The 20,808-nt window shown below is 40.2% G+C and overlaps 1 protein-coding gene and 1 long non-coding RNA gene across 6 annotated transcripts in view; one reads left to right on the forward strand and one right to left on the reverse strand.

Moving 5' to 3' along the window:
- The window catches only part of CUNH5orf42 (chromosome unknown C5orf42 homolog), a 132,902-nt gene that overhangs the window by 34,868 nt on the left and 77,226 nt on the right, over positions 1 to 20,808 (forward strand). For all 5 annotated transcript variants that reach the window (XM_019517948.1, XM_019517944.1, XM_019517945.1 and 2 more), the window contains exons 15-25: positions 1,309 to 1,482; positions 3,134 to 3,362; positions 3,993 to 4,132; positions 5,668 to 5,885; positions 6,209 to 6,373; positions 7,278 to 7,416; positions 7,888 to 7,997; positions 12,716 to 12,877; positions 13,035 to 13,143; positions 13,961 to 14,267; positions 15,083 to 16,007. In XM_019517948.1, the coding sequence (XP_019373493.1) occupies positions 1,309 to 1,482; positions 3,134 to 3,362; positions 3,993 to 4,132; positions 5,668 to 5,885; positions 6,209 to 6,373; positions 7,278 to 7,416; positions 7,888 to 7,997; positions 12,716 to 12,877; positions 13,035 to 13,143; positions 13,961 to 14,267; positions 15,083 to 16,007 (2,678 nt within the window). The remainder of the gene's footprint in view (positions 1 to 1,308; positions 1,483 to 3,133; positions 3,363 to 3,992; positions 4,133 to 5,667; positions 5,886 to 6,208; positions 6,374 to 7,277; positions 7,417 to 7,887; positions 7,998 to 12,715; positions 12,878 to 13,034; positions 13,144 to 13,960; positions 14,268 to 15,082; positions 16,008 to 20,808) is intronic.
- Positions 1,830 to 12,377, reverse strand: LOC109297886. Its single transcript, XR_002097455.1, has 3 exons — positions 12,225 to 12,377; positions 6,749 to 6,751; positions 1,830 to 1,841 (listed from the first exon to the last, which is right to left on the reverse strand). It is a non-coding gene; the product is annotated as an uncharacterized LOC109297886 (long non-coding RNA).

A 20,808-nucleotide genomic window follows, 5' to 3' on the forward strand; every position in this document is an offset into this window, starting at 1 on the left:
TGTGCACATGCCTGTATCCACACCCCTCCATCCTTCCATGTATTGATCTATCTATCCACCCATCTGCCCATCCCCCCACACCCTTTGTCCATCCATCCATCCATCTCTCTCTCTCCCTGACACCCCTCTATCCATGCACCATCTCCCTTTATCCCCATATCCATTCATCCATCCATGTATTAATTGATGCCCCTCTGTGTATTTATCCATTCATCGCCATACATACCACTCCATTCACCCATCCATCCACCCCCGCCCTGGGGTTGCAAGAAACCACCCTCCAAGGCTTGGGAATCATGGCAGGGTGATCCTTCCTGCCCTGAGGTTGCTGGAAACCCCCTGAGGTTAGAGGATCACTACCGGGGCTCTCCCCATGACCTGAAGGTGTGGGAAACCCCTGGGTTCAGGGGATTGCTGCAGCAGTTCTCTGGCCCAGGGGGTTTCCCACACCCCGGAGCCCTAGAGATTACAGCAGCTGCGATCCCCAGGGTCCAGGGGGTTCACGCACCCCTGACCCCTAGGGATTGTGACAGATGTGATCCCCAGGGTCCAGGGATTTTACGCTAGGTATGTTGCACCCAAGCTGTTGGGAGCTCTGTCAGCTGATGGGGCTCTCAGCTGCAGGGGAGATGCTGCTATACCTGAAAATTAAAGCCCAGTAGCAACCAGTTATAAAATTAGGACACATATTTGAGGTCTAACTTTATAGCTGGTGGGAGCTTTTTATTGTGTGATAGCTGCATGTGTAGGTGGTCTCCAGGTAATTGTGCAGTAAACCAGTTAATGGCACAATACCTGTAACGTGGAGGGGGCCTCAGTCTCAGGGGATCATTTTTTTTCATTTTATACTTTAAAAAAATATATTGTAGCAGAGTTGGTAACAAAGAAATCCTAAGTCCAAATATACCTTTGGAGATATTTGTCTTATGGTATGGATCTGCATTTTGTGGCTAGTTAATTTAGTAAATGGCCAAATCAGAATCTTGGATTTGAATAGCTGAAACCCTGGCAACTTTCAGAATCAAAGCTAAATATACACTGGTTTCAGCCTAAAAGTTGTAGATTGCTGACTTCTGATTGAAACCAATCTCTATATTATACTGGTAGGAAACAACAGTCTTCAAGGGGAATGAATGCTAACTTGGAATTAGTAGTAAGAAGCCTCTTAAGTTTTACTTTATTAAAGGTTTGGGAAAGCTGTCAGTTTGCTTGTTGAGTACTTTTTTATGGGCCATAATTAAGTAGTTTGAAGCTTTCAGTTTTATAGTTAATTTAAAAATGTTCTCATTGGATACCTGTCATTTTTAGATTTTAAGTATTCTCAGCATGAGCTGTGGATGATACAAGATGTTACTACTGAAGCTGCTATGGCTGTAATTCAATCCATGGCACGATTCATGGCCGCTTACTTCACAAATCAGATACTGTATGTGCTCCCCTCACATAATGTTGGTGTCCTACCTCCACTTCATATCAAACCAGGTATTCATTTAAAATATTTAACTAGGTGTAGCTTGCTGTCATGACTTACTTTTACTTGCGTGTCAATGCTGCCTAACTTTAAAAGGATTGTTCTCTGTTTTAGCCCTGTATTTTTAAATTTTCAGGATTATTGGTATTAAGTACAAGATAACATTATTAGTTTTTAGATATCTTGGTGAGGATCAAATATGTCCAGCTGTGATGATTGTTGATAATGTTTTCATTTTTAAATATCAGCTTTCAAGTTGTACCTAAAATGTACAGTACAGAGTATTTTCAGGTCACTATATAATCAATGTTCATTTGTTTTGTCATGACAATTCCAGTGCCCTGTGGAGGGTCAGTAGAGAGTTAGTCATCTGAAATTGAGGTTATTTGAACCTTGGTGACGCAAGATATGGGCTTCTCCTCAAAATCATATGAAATCATTTTTTTTTTATACTCCATGCTAAAACTTTGGTTCACTTTGATTCTTACCCAAATAGCCACTACCTACTCAAGATTAACTTCAGCTTATATCTAGCTGCATTCTCCTTAACTATATAATGCTCTTTTAATTTTGAAATGCTTTATAATTATCCATGTGCCCACAAAGGTTATTGTAAATTTTTTTGTGCCATGGGAGGTGCTAAATTGGAGTAATTTGGTCAAGAGGTGAAACAGATGTAGGCTTTACAATAAGGCACTGATTTAAATATTCATAGTTCTCTAAGACCCATGTGTTTATCAAGATTGTCTTAAACTGGTATTCCATAACGAGGGCTGGGTTAAGTTTTGATGGAGGGTCAAATGAATACCCCTGCAGAGTATGGGTCAGTTCACACCTACTGTTTGTGTTCACCTCCTCAGGAAAATTCTGATTAATCCGAAAATATCCCACAGAGGGAAAAGTAGCACATAACACTTCTTCAATCCCCCTGTGCTGCAGAGGGTTGTGGAGCCCTCTTCTCACTACACTAGCTCCAGTGTGGCATATAAAGTTTGGAGACTTGGGCTCCTCTCCACTCCCACATGCTCCTCCAAAGGAGAGCTCAGGATGGTTTTGATACTATTTTCTTTCCTGAACCTTGTCCTCTTAACCTTGCTTGGGAGTGTGGAACAGCAAGGAAGAGAGCAGAACTGGTAGCTGTGTGACAGTGAAGCTGTTTCCAGGAAGCTTCCTTGTGTCTCCTGGTCACTTGCTTCTTTATTAGAATTACCTCTTCAGAAAAAAATAGAAAATGTCAGGAGAATGTGGATGGATTCATCTCCAAACACTTTGTTCTAGAGTTCAGGTTGAATGTCTGTTTTCTGTATATTTCATATCTACTTCTGATCAGCTTTAATTCTGTGTAATTTAAGTTTTTGGACAGTGAAATGAACTCATAAAAGAGAGATCTAAGAAGCAACCTGTTTACAATATGTTAGTCAGACAGGGAAAAGAACATTAGTAGAGTTGCTGTGAAATTTTTCACCAGCTGAGGATCTAATCTATAGTACTGTTCTTTAAAAACCTATGTGCCACATTATTTAGGTAATAAAAAAATCAGTTGTACCACAAAACTGAATGAACAAATTTCACACTGTAAATTTTGGATTTATCTTCGCTAAGATGCTAGTTGTATTACTATTGATGGTTTCCCATTATTAAACCATATCTTTTATTTTATAGACAAACTTCCTCGAGTTGTTCCATTGCAGCACAGTTTGGTCACCAAAGCTGTTAGAGATCAGAATCTGTCTTCTGTATGGACAGCTGAATATGCTCTTGAATTGCTCTTTGTTGGTGGACTGATTCCAGAGGCTGTATGGTTAACACACAAACTTGGAGACTGGAAAATGGCTGTTTCAATCAGTATAGCATATAATATCTACTGTAAAGCCAGTGATAACTTCTCAAGGTAAATTATGCTTGTTCGAATAAAGAGTCTCAGGATTGCTTAGTTATCATACATATTTTATTTATTATAATATGCTTACTTAGCAAGTAAGCCAGTGCCTCTCCCCTAAAGTTCATATCTCCAGTTTTAATAAATATGAGCATTTTAACCAATATGCCTTAGATCGGGGACTGGCAACCTATTGCTGGTGGTCTGGTCCAGCCTGTAAAGAGTTTGGATCTGACCCATGGCAGCCAGGGGGAATCAATGGCAGTAGAGGTACTGGAGAATTCCTGTCTTTCGTTCCCCTTTTTTTCCTCCTCTTTCTTGTACTTATTGTACCATCAAATTTGTCTCTCTGCAGAGTTGTTGGCCATGTAACTATCTGGTACCTTATTACAACAGTAAACAGATTGCAGGGCCCAGAGGAGAGAGAGCAGGGAGAGTGGGCAGTTGGTGGCTCCTGGCAGTGGCTGGGACACAGGCACTGGCCTGCCATCCATAAATGTTGCCAGCACCTGCCTTGCATCAGATTAATAATTTTATTTGTGGATTTATTTTCTTTAGAACAGGATAGAGAGAATGTCCTTGGCTTCTCCACATATTTTACTATGTCTTTAATGAATAGGTGTTTTGGTTTTTTTATTTTAGGTCAGAGAAAACAGAACTACATCTGCCATTAAACATGTCTCCAACACAGACTTTTCAGGAAAAGCTACAGTCATTTTTGGGACAGCCAGTCAATTTTGAAACATCAAATGGAGGAAGTGCTAAATACAAACAGTTTACAGGTACATAAAAACTTAGTGTTGTGTTATTTACTAAGTCAGACTTGAAAGCTGAAATAGCTTGCAACTGTCCAACTGATCCAGTAAAAGATCTCATAAAACTTGGTTTGACTTCAAGAATATTTTATTCACCAGTGTACCCAATTAGAGCATCATAAAGATAAGGTACACTGAAAGACATGTGGATATGTGGAAAGCATAATTGCACTGTATTAAGACATGTTACAGACCATGAAGTACCTACCTACAATATGGAACTTTATAGACTTCCAAAAGTGTCTCCCCTAGGCAGATTGGTCTATCCTTGTTTGCATGTCCCAGGAAGTCTCACTGTACAGAAACAATCTACATTACTTGTTCTGTTTTAGGTTTTGAAGTCCACATTTCATGTTCCTTTTAGCATTTGGGCATCATGTTGTTCTTTGTCTTAGACATATCCTGAACATTGGACAATTCACTCTTATATTACCATTTCCAGGAAATTATTTTAAATACAGTTGTTCCTTATCTGAGGATGGAGTTCAGAATATTAACTGAGCTGTTCTTCTCAGTAGATATTCCAAAACAAACAAAATATTTACTTTCTTTCTTCTGTCCCACACGCCAAAAGTACAAAAGACAATTGCATTCTAAATTTAAAAAATGTTAGAATTTAAAACTGAACAAGTGGTCTTCCCTCACTATCTTTTTCCATTGTGTCAAGTGCATGCAGGTATGACCTAAGGTAACTGGGACATGGTTGGTCTAATTTTATCCAAGTTAACAAAGACAATTTATGAGTCATGGGTCCCTGCCATACATTCAGATTGGATAGAAACCAGCTATAGAGTTGTTACACATTTTCAAGCATTTATTTTGTAGCTGGGTGGCTTTTTTATAGCTGGATAATCATTTTTATGGCATAATTACTTTGCACTTGTGGTTGGTCCTTGCATGTGTGGCAGGTCTAAATTTTATTGTGCAATTCACCAGTTAATTGCGTTATAAGTGTAACACGTAGTGAGTGCCTAGCAGATAGTGAAGAACCCATTGGTAGTACAAATTTGTCACAGTTGTTACAAAGGAGCTGAAGAAGGATAGAGAACCTGAGAGAAAACTCGGTGATGTACACATTGTAAGTATCCATTGGTCGTGTGAATTAGATGTTCTGCTACTTTCATCATGATTAGTAACAAAACTGATCAGAGTGGTGGGAAAAATACATTTAAAAACAGCAAACAGGAACTCAGTTTCCCTTCATCCTCACAAAAACAGCCATTCTTGCATCTGGTCCTGTCATGCACATCTTACAATATGGAACATCCTTACCTTTTCGGTGGAAGTAAATGCCAGAATCGTGTCCCAAACAAATACTTAATTGAAAAGATGTGGCAAAGAACCAGAATAAATTGTTAAACACTAGAAGCAGTTTTTCAACTTAAAATTTTATTTTAAAACAAGCAGGAGTATGAGTTATACATTCTGAAGATCAGTTTAGAATATGGTTATGCTGCTTATTAATTTCAGAAGGAAAGCTTACAATATTTGGTATTTTATAGATCCCATCGAAGAGGAAGATGCAAATGTACTTTTCAGTTCAGTGCAAGAAATACTGAAAGCAGCTGTTATGGCAGATGCAGACATTCTTTCAGAGACTTTTCAACTTTTGATGGACTCTGCCAAGGACCTCAGCAAAAAGATGTGTGGTTTAGTGCCTCATGGGCTATACCTTCCTGCACCACCATTATATTGTCCCCAGCCAGCTTTCCTCAGTGAAGTAAGCATAGTTGGTATGGATTGTATAGAGGTGGTAGTTTGAATGAATTTAAAAGGGGTAGTAATACCTTTTGTTCCAGCACATTCTAATTCGTTTTTTGTTAAAAGATCTTTATTCATATTCTGATGAGGTAACTTAGTAGCAAGAACTCATTTTGAAAGTCTCCATTCATTTTCAACTAGTGTGTGGGGAAATGTCTAGTTTTAAGAGGAAGAAGAGATTCTTAAGAGCAGAGATTCCACATATACCTTGTTCCCTTCAATCTTTGTACCCCTCCTAATCCTTGGCTTTTAGGTTATGTACTTGGACTTTGCATTTTTCAGGAAGACTGCAATGACCCACTCTTAAAAATGGAGAGACTTTATCGTCAAAAGATGTCAGGAGTTCTTCAGAGAATTCTTTTGCTCTTCCGGGCTGCTTGTTGTTCCTACCCTGCAGCACAGTGGTATATTGTACAGCTGAAACGGGCAAGAAAAATAATGGAGAAGGTAAAAAATAAATCTGTTTAAATGCAACTCTCATCTTTTGTAAAAATTACTAAGGAACCAAGCTTATAGGGAAAGGGCACAGTCTCAACCACTTGAAGCTCTAGTCTCATATGGTTGATGTCTCTTTCTCTTGTGGTTTGCACTTTATAGTCAAACTTTTAAAGAAGCCAAAGCCAACATAATAGGATATTGATGGCTTTGCCCTCACAGTTTTATACAGCCTCATTTTATCCTTCTTATTTGTGCATGATAAAATATCCTTCCTGTGGCATGATTTGCCACAGCAATGCCTCCATCAAAGAGAAGGAAAGAAGCCCCACCCTAATTGGAGACTGACAACTAAAGTACCCGTATAAATTACTGATCTGCAGACACTTCCTCTGCCTGATGAAGGGTAATTGTACCCAAAAGCTTGCAAAGAGTTTTTCCAACTATTTGAGTTGGTCTAGTAAAAGATATCCGATTTATCCAAAGAACCTTGTCTACCTATAAATCACAGCTCTTATGACCGGATGGGGAGGTAAAAAAGGTCATTGTCTCAGTCCACTTACGGCTATATATGAAAACCTGCTTGTAAATCAGCAGCCTCTGAGCACAAAGCACGGGCGTAATAAGACTTTTGATCTCTACTATGTACATTTGTGTTGACTTAAGGCTGGGCTTTAAAATAGATTCTAGGAGAGAATTGAAGCTTTTCTTAGCTGTTTATAAAATAGTAAGTTAAAGGGGACAGGCAATCTGTCCTGACATGCAACATTTCTGTTGAGTTAAATGGGATTTATCATGTGCAGGTGAATTGCAGATTAGAATTTTTAACTTTATAAGCAAATTTGAATATAGTAAGTTAATTTATGAATTGCCAGAAACTAAAATGTTCTACTTTGTTTTCTTTTTATACTTACAGATTCGAATAAAAGGCTCTCTTACTTCATTAGGTCCATTTCCTGAGACACTGCTTCATTATTCTAAATACCGTTCAGTATTCTTTAAACCCACGTCTTCTGGAGACCATCAGTTTGATGATATTTCCTGTAAAACAATAGGTTTGTACATAATAAAATCTGAGTAATTAAGTTATCCTGTGTTATATTTTGCAGTCATAAGTTGCAAGTACTGTATAGAGAAGCTCTAGCCTTTTTTTTTTTTGGCTTGAAAATGTCAGACTACATCATTGTTTGCGGAGTCCTATGTTGTAAATCTTGATTTTATCATTTTGAAAATTATAAAGTCTCCATCTACCCCTTCATCTTTCGTCTTCATCTACCCCATCAGGTTGGTTGGCCTCTCTAACTCCCTCCATGACTGGTTTGCAGCTCTGTGTCTAAGATTTGAGTACTAATTATTGCTGTTTGAAAAATGAGGCATTAGTCATTTTCCTCTTAATTATTGTTATCTATGGAGGAACAGTTTTGATTAACAAGTTGTTCTCTAGGAGTTTGGCTAAAAAAAGCATTTTTCTTTTTTTGTTTGAATGAAAACTTTCTCATAATTCTATGTTTTGGGGTCTTTTGGAGGTTGCTTCCGAGAATTGTGCGCCTTGTGTTGGATGCTTCATGTTCGTGAAAAGTTATCTGATAGCTGCAGACGGTACCAAACTGCCAGAGAGAATATAGATAATCAAGAGGTAAGTATAGTGACAGCACTGTAGAGGCATGTCATTACGGTACACATTTATTAGATCTCTGGAATCTTCTTGTACATGTTCATGACTTCTTGCAAGAACCCTTTCACACAATAGAACAAAATGATATCTGTCTAATGTACTGTCTCGTGAGATCTCTCTCAGTAATATGCAATTATATATGTCACTAAAGAATAATGATGTCCATTCACTGTACATCTTTAAAAATATTACAAATGATATTTCTCTTAGGGCTGTATTTTATATTTAATTTGGATAATGAGAGAGAGATCGTAAAAAATATAGCAGTTCTGCAGTTTTTGGGGCTAATCATAATACTTACACTATTTTTATTTTCTGTATTTAATGAGAACATTGAATAAATGCGGTTTGTAACAACAACCACTCTGTTGTTGTACTGGCAGTCCATCATGTCAATCTTATACCTAAAATAAGTATAGGTTGGGTCTCTAGTGCTGCAAGAAAGTAGAAAAGAAAAGAAAAAACCAGGCTGAGTTTAGAGCAAGTTTCATATTCATTATTTTATCATCCAATAGCATCATGGCTCAAGGAAGAGGAAAGAAGACAGAAACTTTGCAGCATATTGGATGTTGTGTGTCTTCTGTAGCAGTTTTGAGGTTGATTTTTTGTCCTGTCTACACTATCAGTTAACTAATTTTCAGAAATGTTAGAAGTGTGAGAGGAACCCTGATGCTGTTGTCAGCAGTGGGTCATTTTCTCATATTATAAATAAGATCAAAATCTTTTCACAAGAAAACAAAAGTTAAAAATTAAAAAAAATGAAAATTCTATATGAAATACTAATGGAACCCAACTGACTCTGCCTTATGCAAGGTAGACGAGTGAGATATGAGTGGTTGTTTCAAAACAAAGCTGATCCATCTCAAAAGGCCTCCTAATTACATACTGCTTATGGTTTTTCTACTCTGAAAGATAGAATTCATAACGATACAGGACATTCTGCCATAGTATTTTCTATTTTGGCAGCACACATAGTTAATACCCTCTTGTATTCTGTAAACTCATATTCAGGTCATCACCTGCAGCACCAGTACTGCACCCTAGCCAGTAATTTTCCATTTTGTGTCTATATCTCTGTGTGTATTGGTTCCTCCTAAAGTCTTGAATAGGAATTAGATTTGTGTAGAAGAAAGGCTTTTTTCCTGGCACAAAAAAGAGAGCATACAGCCATTCAAGAGATTCTTGTGAAAGAGAAGTGGCTGTTCTTAGAAATCATAGAGCAATAATAGAAATCAGAGAGAAGTAGGGCTGGATGGGACCTCCAGATATCATCTAGTCCTCCTGCCTGAGGCTGAATCATCCCTATCCAAAATATCTTATACAAGTCCATAATCTAACTGCTTAGTAAAAGTACTGTCAACACTGATCCAACACAAGACAACACCCTACCGTGCCACACACAAAGCAGGGGGACCATGGCAGCCAGCGTTCTGTTTCTGTAAAAGGTTATGCTCAAAAGATCCCAGGCAGAAAGCCACACTCCCTCTGCTACAAAAAAAGGCAAAACCCCCTACAGTTCCTATTCATCTGACAATGAGGTAACTCCTTCCTAACTTTAAATCTGGCAATCAGTTTTGACCCAGAGCAGAGGGACAAGACCCTCTGGTCAGGAACCTCCAGGTTTAAGTCCCAACAGGAGCACTGGCATAGCCCATCCTAAATCTGCAGCCGTGGCTGTTGCCAGCATTTAGTGCCTCTGAGGAAGTCTTAAAGACAAAGAAAACACACCTGACACACACAGTTGAAAAAGGGGGCAAGATTCCCTCCCAGCCCCATGCAGCTTCCACAAGAAGTTAGATCAGATACCTGTGAGGAAGATCCTCCTCCCAATATAACTTGAATGGCTGTATGCTTCTCTCAGGTATGGAGTATACCCAATAACACAAGGTACTTTTCTCTCCCTGCCTCCCTTCAAAGGAAAGGGAGTGGGGGAGAGTACCAGCTCCCTGATAGCCCACCCAAGGGTAAGCTGTCATGGAGCCCTGTGGGGACCCTTCCCCTGTCCTACCAATCCATTGATTGGCAGGCCAGGCAGGGGCACTTTCTTGTGGCAGGTACCCTCTAGGAGTCATAGGAGGGTTCCTGATATGAGACAAGAGTCCCCACCTCATCCACACTTTTTTATTGGGGCTGGAGTCCTCCCAGAACCCCGGGAGAATGCTCCTACCCCAATTCCCAGCTCCACAGGTTGTAAGTGTTGCCCCTGTTGCCCAGCTGAGTGGCAGTTTCAGAGCCCACAGAGCTAGGAACTGAGATGGGGAAACTATCTCCACCCCCAGTTCCCATCCCCCCAGGCTTTTAATGCACCCCACTGCCCAGCTGAGAGGTGCAAGCAGCAATTTAAAAATCTGTAAGGCTGAGATCTAAGACCGGGGAAACTATCCCTACTCTGGTTACCAGCCCTGTGAGCTTTAAATGCTGCATGTGCTACCCAGAAGATTTAAAAGGTGATTAAAAACCTATGGGACTGCTTATTGATAGCCTGCCCCTGTTAAGTAGTAAGTGCATGGTGGCCAAGAGAGCAGTTCTCTGGTGTCCCCTGAGTGGAGAGCTTGCCTGTGTAACTTTCCAGCCAGGGATCTGAAGCACATGTATGCTCCAGCTTCTGGGCTATTTCTCTATCAATAAGAATTTCAGAGACATTTTTTCAATCAAAATAATCAAATCGAGAGAAATAATCAAAAATACAAATATAAAATGGGTGACACCTGTCTGGGTGGCAGCACTACAGAGAACGATATGGGAGTCTTGTTAGGTCACAGACTCAGTGTGTCTGCAGTGTGATGGAGCTGCCCAAAAGGTGAATGCTGTTTTGGGATCAATCAATAGAAGCATAGGTTCAAGACATGGGAGATGATAGTGCCATTCTACTCAGCATTGGAGTACTGTGTGCCATTTTGGCCTCCACAATTTAAAAAGTACATGGAGAAGTTCAAGGGTCTGGAGACAGGTGACAAAAATGATAAAGGGCTTAGAAAGCAAATCCTATGAGGAGAGGTGGAAGTAGCGAAGCATGTTCAGCTTTTGGAAAAGGTGCTTAAGAGGACATAATAGTAGTCTTCAAATGCCTGAGGAGCTTCCATAAAGAAGAGGAAAACACTTTTCTTTCTTGCTATAGAGAGCAGGATGCAGACCAGTGGCTTGAAAGTACAGCAAAGTAGGTTTAGTTTTGTATCAGGAAGCACTTCTTCACTGTTAAAACAGCGAGGCACTGGAATAGGTTGCCTAGGGAAGTTGTAGAATCTCTGGGTCCGTATCTTCTACTCTGGGTATTTCCCATGCTTCTGGGTTTTACTGGTTGCCACATGAGGATGGGAGGGAATTTTTTCTTCTTCTTGCTGCTACATATATCAGGGTTGGTTGGTTAGTTGTTTTTAAGCCTTCCTCAGAGGCATTCTGTGTTGGCTACAGCCAAGAGTGGGGTGTAGGATTGCTGGAATTTAAAGTCAGAGGTTCCTGGCTAGTGGGTCTTGCCCCTCCACTCAGGGTCAGACCAATTACCATATTTAGGATCAGGAAGGAATTTTACTCAATGGCCAGGTTGGTACAGACTGTAGGGGTTTTTGTTTTCCTCTATAATGAGGGGTGTGGCCCTCTTCCTTGGATCTCTTGAGCATCTCATTAGCAACCTTTGCAGCTGCCATGGTCCCCCTGCTTTACCTGTAGCAGATGTTGTGTTCTGTGTTGTGTCAGGTTCACTGTGTACTTTTGCTAAGAAGTTAGACAATGGATTTAGTTTGGGATAAGTTGGGATAAACCCCCTCAGGCAGGGGGTTGCACTGTATGATCTCTTATGGTCCCTTCCGATCATGGCCGGATCTAGGATTTTGAAAAGAGGGGTGCAGATGGTGTGGCACCTCATTGCATAGAACACAACACACATTTTACTCCACTTAAAGAGAAACCAGATGCTTTACTAATGTGCTAGGGGCCTACCACTATATTACTTGGTTTAAGATCAAAGAAAAATATAACTGTTGGAATGTGCACTTATTTGTTAGATTATATATAAAGTTCAAACAACACAACAAACTAGACAAAAAATGGTCAGAAGATATTGTGTCAGTAGTTCTGTTGTCATTATAGTGAAATATACAACTCCTATTTGGATTCATAAAACAAAATCTAGACTTCTTGAGCATCTTGATCATGCACCATCAATCATTTCTACACCTGAGTTAATGATACTACGCCTGAGTTAAGGTTTTTAGCTAGAGCTAAAAATAATCTGTACAGCTTTGAAATAAAGACATTACAAGGAATGGCTAAGAGACAGCAAAATTGTAGAAGAAAGGATAGTTTGAATAGTGAAACATCAAGACCATTGAAAAGGAGAGACGGTCGTTACCACTTGTGGAGTGGAGAGAGATTAGCTGGAATCAGGGAGATGATAGTGAGTCATCAAGCCAATTAACTCTTAGCACTGCCTGAGTAGAAATGCTGCTGCGCTTCCTAGGCAGTTGGTTTTAAAGTTTGGGTGGAATAGGTATGTTGGGTGGAACATCTGGACCACTGCATCCCCCCTGAATCTGCCCCTGCTTCCAGCCCTGTTTCTCTATGATTTTGTTTACAGAAAACCCTATATAAAGGATTAAACTCATGAAAACTGACAACAGGTAGAATCTAGCTGGAATCTTTCACTTGTATCAGTTGATTTTTATTTAATAATTTCTTTTTAGGATTGTAAGAAGACTGAATATGATGCCTGCATAGTTGAGCACTGTCTCAGTGCAGTGGAGTGGGCTTATCGAATGCTTCCTTTCTCTAGATTCATGAATGTTGAAGAACTAGTTCAAGATATAATTTTGAGTCTTGTTGGAGAATTGCCACCCATCAGAAAGGTAAAAGAAATTAAAATGTAAAAAAAATCTTATCACAAGGTTTTAGTTTCATTCAAATATTAGTTTTTAGCACTCAGTGTAAATTCTGTTGGGGGTCTTACTATCACTTACTTCCCAATGGCTGTTTAAGTGAGCCCTTAACTTTTATTTTGTATAGGTGGCAGAAATTTTGGTGAAAGCATTTCCTAATCCTGAAGATATAAGAGTTCCATTAAGGGATAAATATTATGCCCTTCAGCAGCGACTCAGGCACTGTATCGTCAGAGGTAAGGTGCATTATTCTTCAGCAAATATGAAACCAAACTGGTTTTGATGTTTCTTAGGAGCAGTAGTCGTATATAGCATTTATATTTCTATCCTTCAGATCAAGTATTAAACAGTTCTTTGTCCAGGTGGAAATTTGACATGTCTGGGGGAACTTGAGAAGGAGTATTAAACAAGAAGAGAAAGGAAAATATTTACCCTTTTTTGACTATCATCTGCTTGGCATAATCAGTTAACTGTTTGCATTTGTCCCTCAGTTTTCATGCGTACAATTTAGTATTCTATTTTGAAACTTTAGATACTTGATTTTGAACAATAATTACAGGATTTGTTTCAGATACTTGAAATAAACAGGGAAACTGAATGATGGACCATTACAACTATAGAGGAAATAGTGAAAGTGGTTTGAGTACAAGAGTAGTATTTTTAGTGTAAGCAAATCTGGAGGGAGGGATTTCTTCTATCTTTCCTATCTGGTGATCATAGTTGTCACTTATAACAATGTTAGATACATTTTCTCACATAAATATAACTTTGAAGTGCATTGTGTTTGTTTAATAAGGAAATAAATAGTGAATAAAATTAAATGTATATATTTCTAAATGGCTAGAACTTACCAGTGATAATAAAGTAAAGAAGATTCGAGAGAATTCCTTGATAACTAGATTCCCAAGTACTAAAAAATTCATCTTTATTCTTCTGAATTTGTGAAGTTCATTATGGAAAATACATCCTATTTCCTTGTAATTGTGGATTGCATGTGAAGAATATGTATTCTGCATTTTAAAAATACCATCTCTTTTTCTTTCTTTCATTTAGGTCCCAAAAGTGAGGAAATGATGTCTGTTGTTATTGAGGTTACCCATAACGTGAGGCTGAAAGCACTGAAACGTGTAATAAGAAATATAGGTCCCCCTGAAATGAGTATCTGGGAGCCATCAGAAGAGGAGACTCCAGATGATGAGGCACACTGCTATGATAGATTCTCATTAGGGACCAGTCTAAGCAGAAGTACACTTACAGATTTTGGATATCCTCTTGTACACAGTGATGCTGAAACTGCAGATACTCTCTCTGAGGTTTTACTTATAGAAGAAGCAAGAGATCAGGTGCCTTCACTGGAGAGGTAAAAAGAAAGTAATAAATTGGAACATTCAGTACAACAAAAAAATAAAAAAAAAATCTACTGTAAGATTATTTCTTACCTGATATCACATGCCTTCCTCAGCTATTGAATATGCAGAACTTTACTCAGGCTTATTTAACGTATGTCTCTCTCGTATTTTTAATGCATTTATTACATAATCATAAAAGTAGGCTGAGGGAAGGAGCTTTCAAGAGAGACGGAAGTCATACTGGCAGAGGGAGACAAGGGGCAAGGGCAAGAAATTCTGGAGGGGAACACTTTTTAAATTTAAACTAGTTCAGAGTATTTGTCAAACTGTACTTTTTTAACCTAGACCTCTTCATTCTTGTTTCTTACCTGCTCAAAAACACAGTTTTGTGTAATAATGAGATTAGGCTGTTAAATAATCCATCTAAATTTAAAATGGAGTGGTTTATGTATTTAAACAGACCACTTTAGCAGCAGCTACTGTGACTGGTAGCTGGAAATATGGGGTGTATTCTGGGCCTGTTAGTCTGTCACCTGTTCATTCATTAAATTCACCAGAGGCTTCGCTAGGGTACTTAGCCCCCATCATCTTCTATGACCTTTGCTTCTCTTAAGTATGCTACCTAAGACATAGCAGATTCAGTTAAATTTAAACCTATATTCTGTTCCTGAGATCTCTGCCTTCTAGGGTATGTCTGTTTTTATATAACAGAAGGAAAGAAAAGAACAGCTGCATGAATTGAATTTTTCATTTAATAATTTATTTCAAAGCAGGATTCGTTTCAGAGTTAGCTATATTTCTCCTTGTTTCTTTTGCTACGTTGCAGAGACACAGAGACTCGCAAAGGAGGAAAAGATGATAAGATAAAAGATCTTAATAGAAAAACAAAACATAAAGAAAAAGTACACAGTAATGCCTTTCGGAATCAGTATAATTTGCCTGTGGTAGGTGCATGGGAATTTGAACGTGATGATGAAGAGTATATTAATTTCTTAGAACTCTTTTTGAGTTATATGCTTGAAAGAGACTTGATAAATTGCCCTGATCCTGGGATTCCTTTTCTGACCAGCTTTTCTGGACTCCTTCGGGAACATGAACTAAACTCTCTCCTTTTTGATGTACATACAACATTGAAACGTCGAATGGAGAAAACTACAAGCCAAAATGTATTTAGAACGGGTTGCTGCTATACTGTTGTTCCTGCATCTTGTGATTCCAAACCAACTTCTGTTTGTAATAAAAAGCAAAAACATTTGGAAAGACAAATGTCTTTTTCAGTTTTACAGCCAACAGAGCCTTCTTTGTATGACTCTGTGAATGGAATATGTAAATATACAGGAAAGAAGGGATTATTTGGTTTAAGTTATCAATCAGTTTATAGAGTGCAAGATGATAAACAAGAGTTAACTGTTCCACCTGTAACCCAAACCTTATCAGACCACGCTTGCTCTTTTCTGCATACTCCAGCAACTTGTAAATATGTCTACGAAATAATTCACCAGGATATTATACCAAGAGAAGAACTTGCTCTAGACCTGAAGAATAAGTTCAGCAATATTGCAAGATTGCTTGAATGGATGATCAGATGGTCTGACAAGAGGCTACTATGTGATTCCAACAGAGTTGAGTCATTTCAGGAGAGCTACCCAGTGATGCATGTGAAAACATCAGCAGCTGCCATACTTACATCACTATGGCTCTTGAAACAACCATACTATGATGGATTGCAAACAAGGACCTCAAGCTTTAAGGTAAGAAACAGAATGGAGTAGGTGTCAGAGGATGGATTTTTAATTACATTGACTCAAAATTTAGATAACTGAATTCCATATCTCAGATTTTGTATATTTATAGGTACTCTTTGGCTATCCCTTGATATAAGGAGGATGTCTGCTGAGGGGGAGGGAAATTATTGGTGAGTTTAAGATGGCTGAAGAGTCCAATCCATGCTCTACAAGTTTTTCCACAGATATGACAGGTAGTGCGTTGGGGTGGGCACTGCTGTTGGCCACGATGCTGCGTGCTTTCCTTCCTCTGCTGGCATTTCTCGGCTTCCTGAGCAAGATTGTTCTCCCTGAAGTTAATTGTAGCTTGTTGTCTGGTGCAGCGCCATGGAGACCTGTTACCAGTCACACTTCCCAATTTGTAGGGTTGATGCCACCCTTCTTAAGGTATGCTTTCAGGGTCTCCTTGTAGTACTTCTTCTGTCCCCTGTGGGTCTTCTTACCATGACTTCTGGAACTGGGGTTGAGAGAGGAGGACTTGTTTCGGGAGACAAATGTCAGCCATCTGCATATGGTGGCCCTCCCAGCAGAGTTGATGTCTCATTGCTTCAATGCTGGTTATGTTAGCTGCAGAAAGGATGTACAGTGGTCTTCCCATCTAATGCGAAGGATCTTCCTGAGGCAACACCGATGGGAACCATTCCAGGTATTTAAGATGGCTCTGATATGTCACCCATGTCTCATATCCATAGAGGAGCATGGGGATAACCACTGCATTGTAGACCAGGATCCTCAGTTTCTATCTGCAGATCTTGGTCGGCAAAGACATGGTAAAGCAGCTTTCCAAAGGATATGCTGACACAGCGAGTCCTATATTCAATTTCTACATCAAGACTGACTGACCGGGAGAGGTAGATGTCAAGGTATGGGAAATGCTTGACCTTTGCCAGGGGTTCTCCACCAGTGATAATTTGTGGGGGGAGGGGGGAAGCTTATACTGAGGCAGGCTGATGGAGCACCTTGCTTTGAAGGTGCCACAGGCTGAAAAGCTGACTGTCCATTCGATACTCAACCCCAGTTCCAGAAGGAAGGTGGTCAAGGATGAGAAACAAAATCACAACAAGATAAATGGGTTGAGGCGATGATGCAGCCCTGCTTGACACCAGTATGGATTGTAAATGGGTCTGTTTCTGATCCACTGCAAAGGACTGGTGGTCATTCCATCATGGAGTAGCCTGAGGATGCTGATGAACTTCGGTGGACGGACAGCTAACCCTAGCTAGCACCTTCCATAAAGCTTCGTGATTAATGGAGTTAAAAACCTTGGTTGTCAATGAATGCCATAAACAGCTCCTGCTGTTTTTCTTTACACTTCTCCTGGATTTGTCGTGCAACAAAAATCATGTCAGTGGTACCCTGTGATGATCTAAAAGCCACACACTGGGATTCTGGAAGGACATCTTTGGCAAAGGAGAAGTGGTGATTCACAAAGATGCAAGTAAGAATCTTCCTGGCAATGGAGAGGAGGGCAGTGCCTCAGTAGTTCCCACACACTGACTTGTTCCTGTTCTTGAAGATGGTCACAGTGTTGGCATTAAGTCAGGTGGAGCTTCCTTGTTAACCCATATTTTGATGAGAAATTGGTGAAGTTTTTGTGTTAGCACTGTTCCACCAGCTTTAAAGACCTCTGCAGGAATGCCGTCTAGTCCTGATGCCTTACTGTCCTTGGTCCGAGTGATGACATGCCAGACTTTCTTGAAGGATGGGGAATCAGCAAGAGATTCTATTACTGGGTGTAGATGGATGGACTCAACGATGGCAGCTGAGAACTCAAATTCATGGTTGAGTAGAGTCTTGAAGCGCTCCTTCCAGCATTGCTTGATGGATACTCCATGAGAAGGGTGGAGCTGTCCTGGGATTGCAAGGGGGTTGGGCCATTGGAACATGGTGCATGTATGGCTTTCATTGCTTGAAAGAAGCTTCTCACATGTTGATCAGCAAAACTCTGGATCTCCATGGCCTTCACTTGCCACCACTGGTTCTTGATGTTGCATAGCCTCCTCTGAACTACAGCTTTAAGCTGATGGTAAGCCTCTCATTCTTGCTGGTTAGAGGGTTAATTTTGCTAACTGCAGAACACAGTTCTCTTCTGATGGATAAGTGCTACGATTTCCTCATTATTGTCATTGAATCAGTCTTGATGATGGTAAGTGGAGTATCCAATTGATTCAGCACATGCCTTGTGAGTAACGTTCTTAAGTTCCTTCCAGTGTGCCTGGATGTCCTTGGTGTCATCAGGTAGGTCAGAGAGCGGCTCATTAAGGTGTTGCTGAAGAGCCTCATATCTAGCTTGGTTTTGAAGTGCCTTGATGTTAAATCTCTTCTGCATTCCTTTCGATTGTTTATGGTATTGTGGGGCAAGCTGCATGTCCATGATTGACCTGACTAAAAGGTGGTCCATCCAATAGTCATCTGCACTTTTCAGGACTTGGGTGATATGGACATTGGTACGATTACAAGCTCTGACACTAATATAGTCAATAAGGTGCCAGTGATTGGAGCATGGGTGTTTCCAAGTGGTCTTATATTTGTCACTCTGTGTGAAGACAGTATTTGGGATGAGCAAGTCATGTTCTGCACATTTGCTGAAGAGGAGGATACCACTGGAGTTGACTGTCCCCATCCCCTCTTTCCCAGTGGTGCCACTCCAGAGTTCAGAGTGTCGCACAACTCTTTGCATTAATATCACCCATGAGGATGAGCTTGTCTTCCTTGGCAGTGGTGGTCAGGACTGTCAAGAGCACAGTAGAATTGTTCCTTGTTGACCTCTTTACTGTCAAGTGTAGGGGCCTCTTCATTGTCAAGTGTATGACCGTAGCATACTGATTCCTACTGAGCTTGAGGTAGAGAGTCATAAGGCGTTTGTTATTGCCCACAAGGAGTTCTGAAAGCTAACAATCTTGTTCTTTATGGCAAAAGCCAGCCCCGTGAATTTGCCTGTCTTCAGATGACTTTCCTTTCCAAAAAAAGGTGTAGCTACCCTCTTCTTTCAGCTGGCTTTCATCTGCCTAGCTGGTTTATCTTAGGGCAGCAATACTGATGTCATATCTTGCAAGTTTTCTAGCTACTATGGTGGTTCTTCTTTTAGGACACTCACTCTTCAGGGAGTCCACTGTTCAGCAGACAGTCCGTATGGCAAATCTTAGTACTTCATTTTGTTGGTTTCAGCCTCAGGTAGAGTGATCCCACTGGATGCAGCAATCCAGCCAGGGAGTTTTGAGACAACCTATGTTTAGGGCACCTCTTCTAGCCCCTTCCATGTTTAGGGTGAGCAGAGGGGATCCTAAAAAGGACTGCTTGGTCATGGCTGCAGCTGCCAAATTGTACTTTTGTTTCAGTAAGTGCAAAACGACTATCACAATTGCCACCTATGTGCAGATTTATGACTAGAGACTCAGAGAGCCTCCCAGAGATTGCTATTCCTGTCCCCACCACCACTCGTCCATTGCTGCGGGAGTTTGTTTGCAGAAGATGTTAACATCTCTGGCAGAAGCCTGCATGTGAAATCTTTTAACATGGGGAAGCCAGTGTACAAGTGATAGCTACACAAACTTGACAGGAAGGAGCTCTGAACTCAATGGCAAGGGCATCCAAGACAACCAGAGACCTTCATCTTGCTGCAGCCCTCGTCCACCTTCACAGCCTCAGAGATCCAGCAGGTCCTCAAGTACGCCTGTTCTGCCATTGGGGTCTTCAGGAGTTTAGACTATGCTTAGTCTGTGACCTCACCTCAAACCTGTTCACCAGGGGAGACCCTACCAGGAGTACAAGACTCCGGACAACATAGCTGAGGGTCACTTGAACACACAAGCCTCTCTAGCATGACAAGGATGTTGTCCAAGGAGAGGTATAAGTACTTAACCATAACAAAATTCAGCAACCAAGGTTTCCTACCAGTAGCACGTTAACTGACACGTTGCAGTTTGTAATCAATACACTTCAGGAAATATATAACAAATATAAGGCTACGTTTGATCTCCATATAAATATTTGCAAAGGTACTTGCATCGTATTTTCTTACATACCTTGAGCCCCTTCCCTGCTGTCATCTTCCTCCAAAAAGAAAAAAGAAAGCTGCTGGAAATTGGGAGTGAGAAACTTATATGTGAGGAAATAAAGTTCCTGCCGCTTAAGCTTTGGCCAGGTGAAAGCAAAAGTAAAATCTGCACTAGATCCACAGGAACCAGAACAGTGAGCAGCCTCAGTTCCCAACTGTTCCTATTCAGTTACTACAAGTAAAGATATTATTTTCTTCATTCTGCCTTTCAAACAAGGGGCACCAATACACGTGCCAGATGTCTGCTTCAACGCATGTAAATTAGTAGCAGGGAAGAAACAGTACCACTTTTTTTTTAAATAGTAGTTGTATGTGAAGCTGTGTTTTTTATTGCTTGCTGATTGCTTATGACTTACCTTAGTTGTGTTCCGATAAAGGTTAGAATACTGAGTAGGAGCCTCTCTGTAAGAGGTTGCTAGGAACACAGAAACATTCTAGGAGGGCTGGAGTTCTTCCTGCAAGGGATTTATTTGGTACAAAGACTTGGATTGGAGATACAGGTGTATAGTTCTTTGTTATGAGGGTCTTATTTATCCAAATACTGTAGTATTTCATAGAAAGTTAGGGTTGGAAGGGGCCTCAGGAGGTCATCTAGTCCAACTCCCTGCTCAAAGCAGGACCAGCCCCAACTATATCATCTCAGCCAAAGCTTTGTCTAGTTGGGTCTTGAAAACCTCCAAAAATGGAGATTGCAACACTTCTCTGGGTAAC

This window comes from Gavialis gangeticus, unplaced genomic scaffold, assembly GCF_001723915.1.
Source record: "Gavialis gangeticus isolate Ggan-Ray unplaced genomic scaffold, GavGan_comp1, whole genome shotgun sequence".
NCBI classification, from domain to species: domain Eukaryota; kingdom Metazoa; phylum Chordata; order Crocodylia; family Gavialidae; genus Gavialis; species Gavialis gangeticus.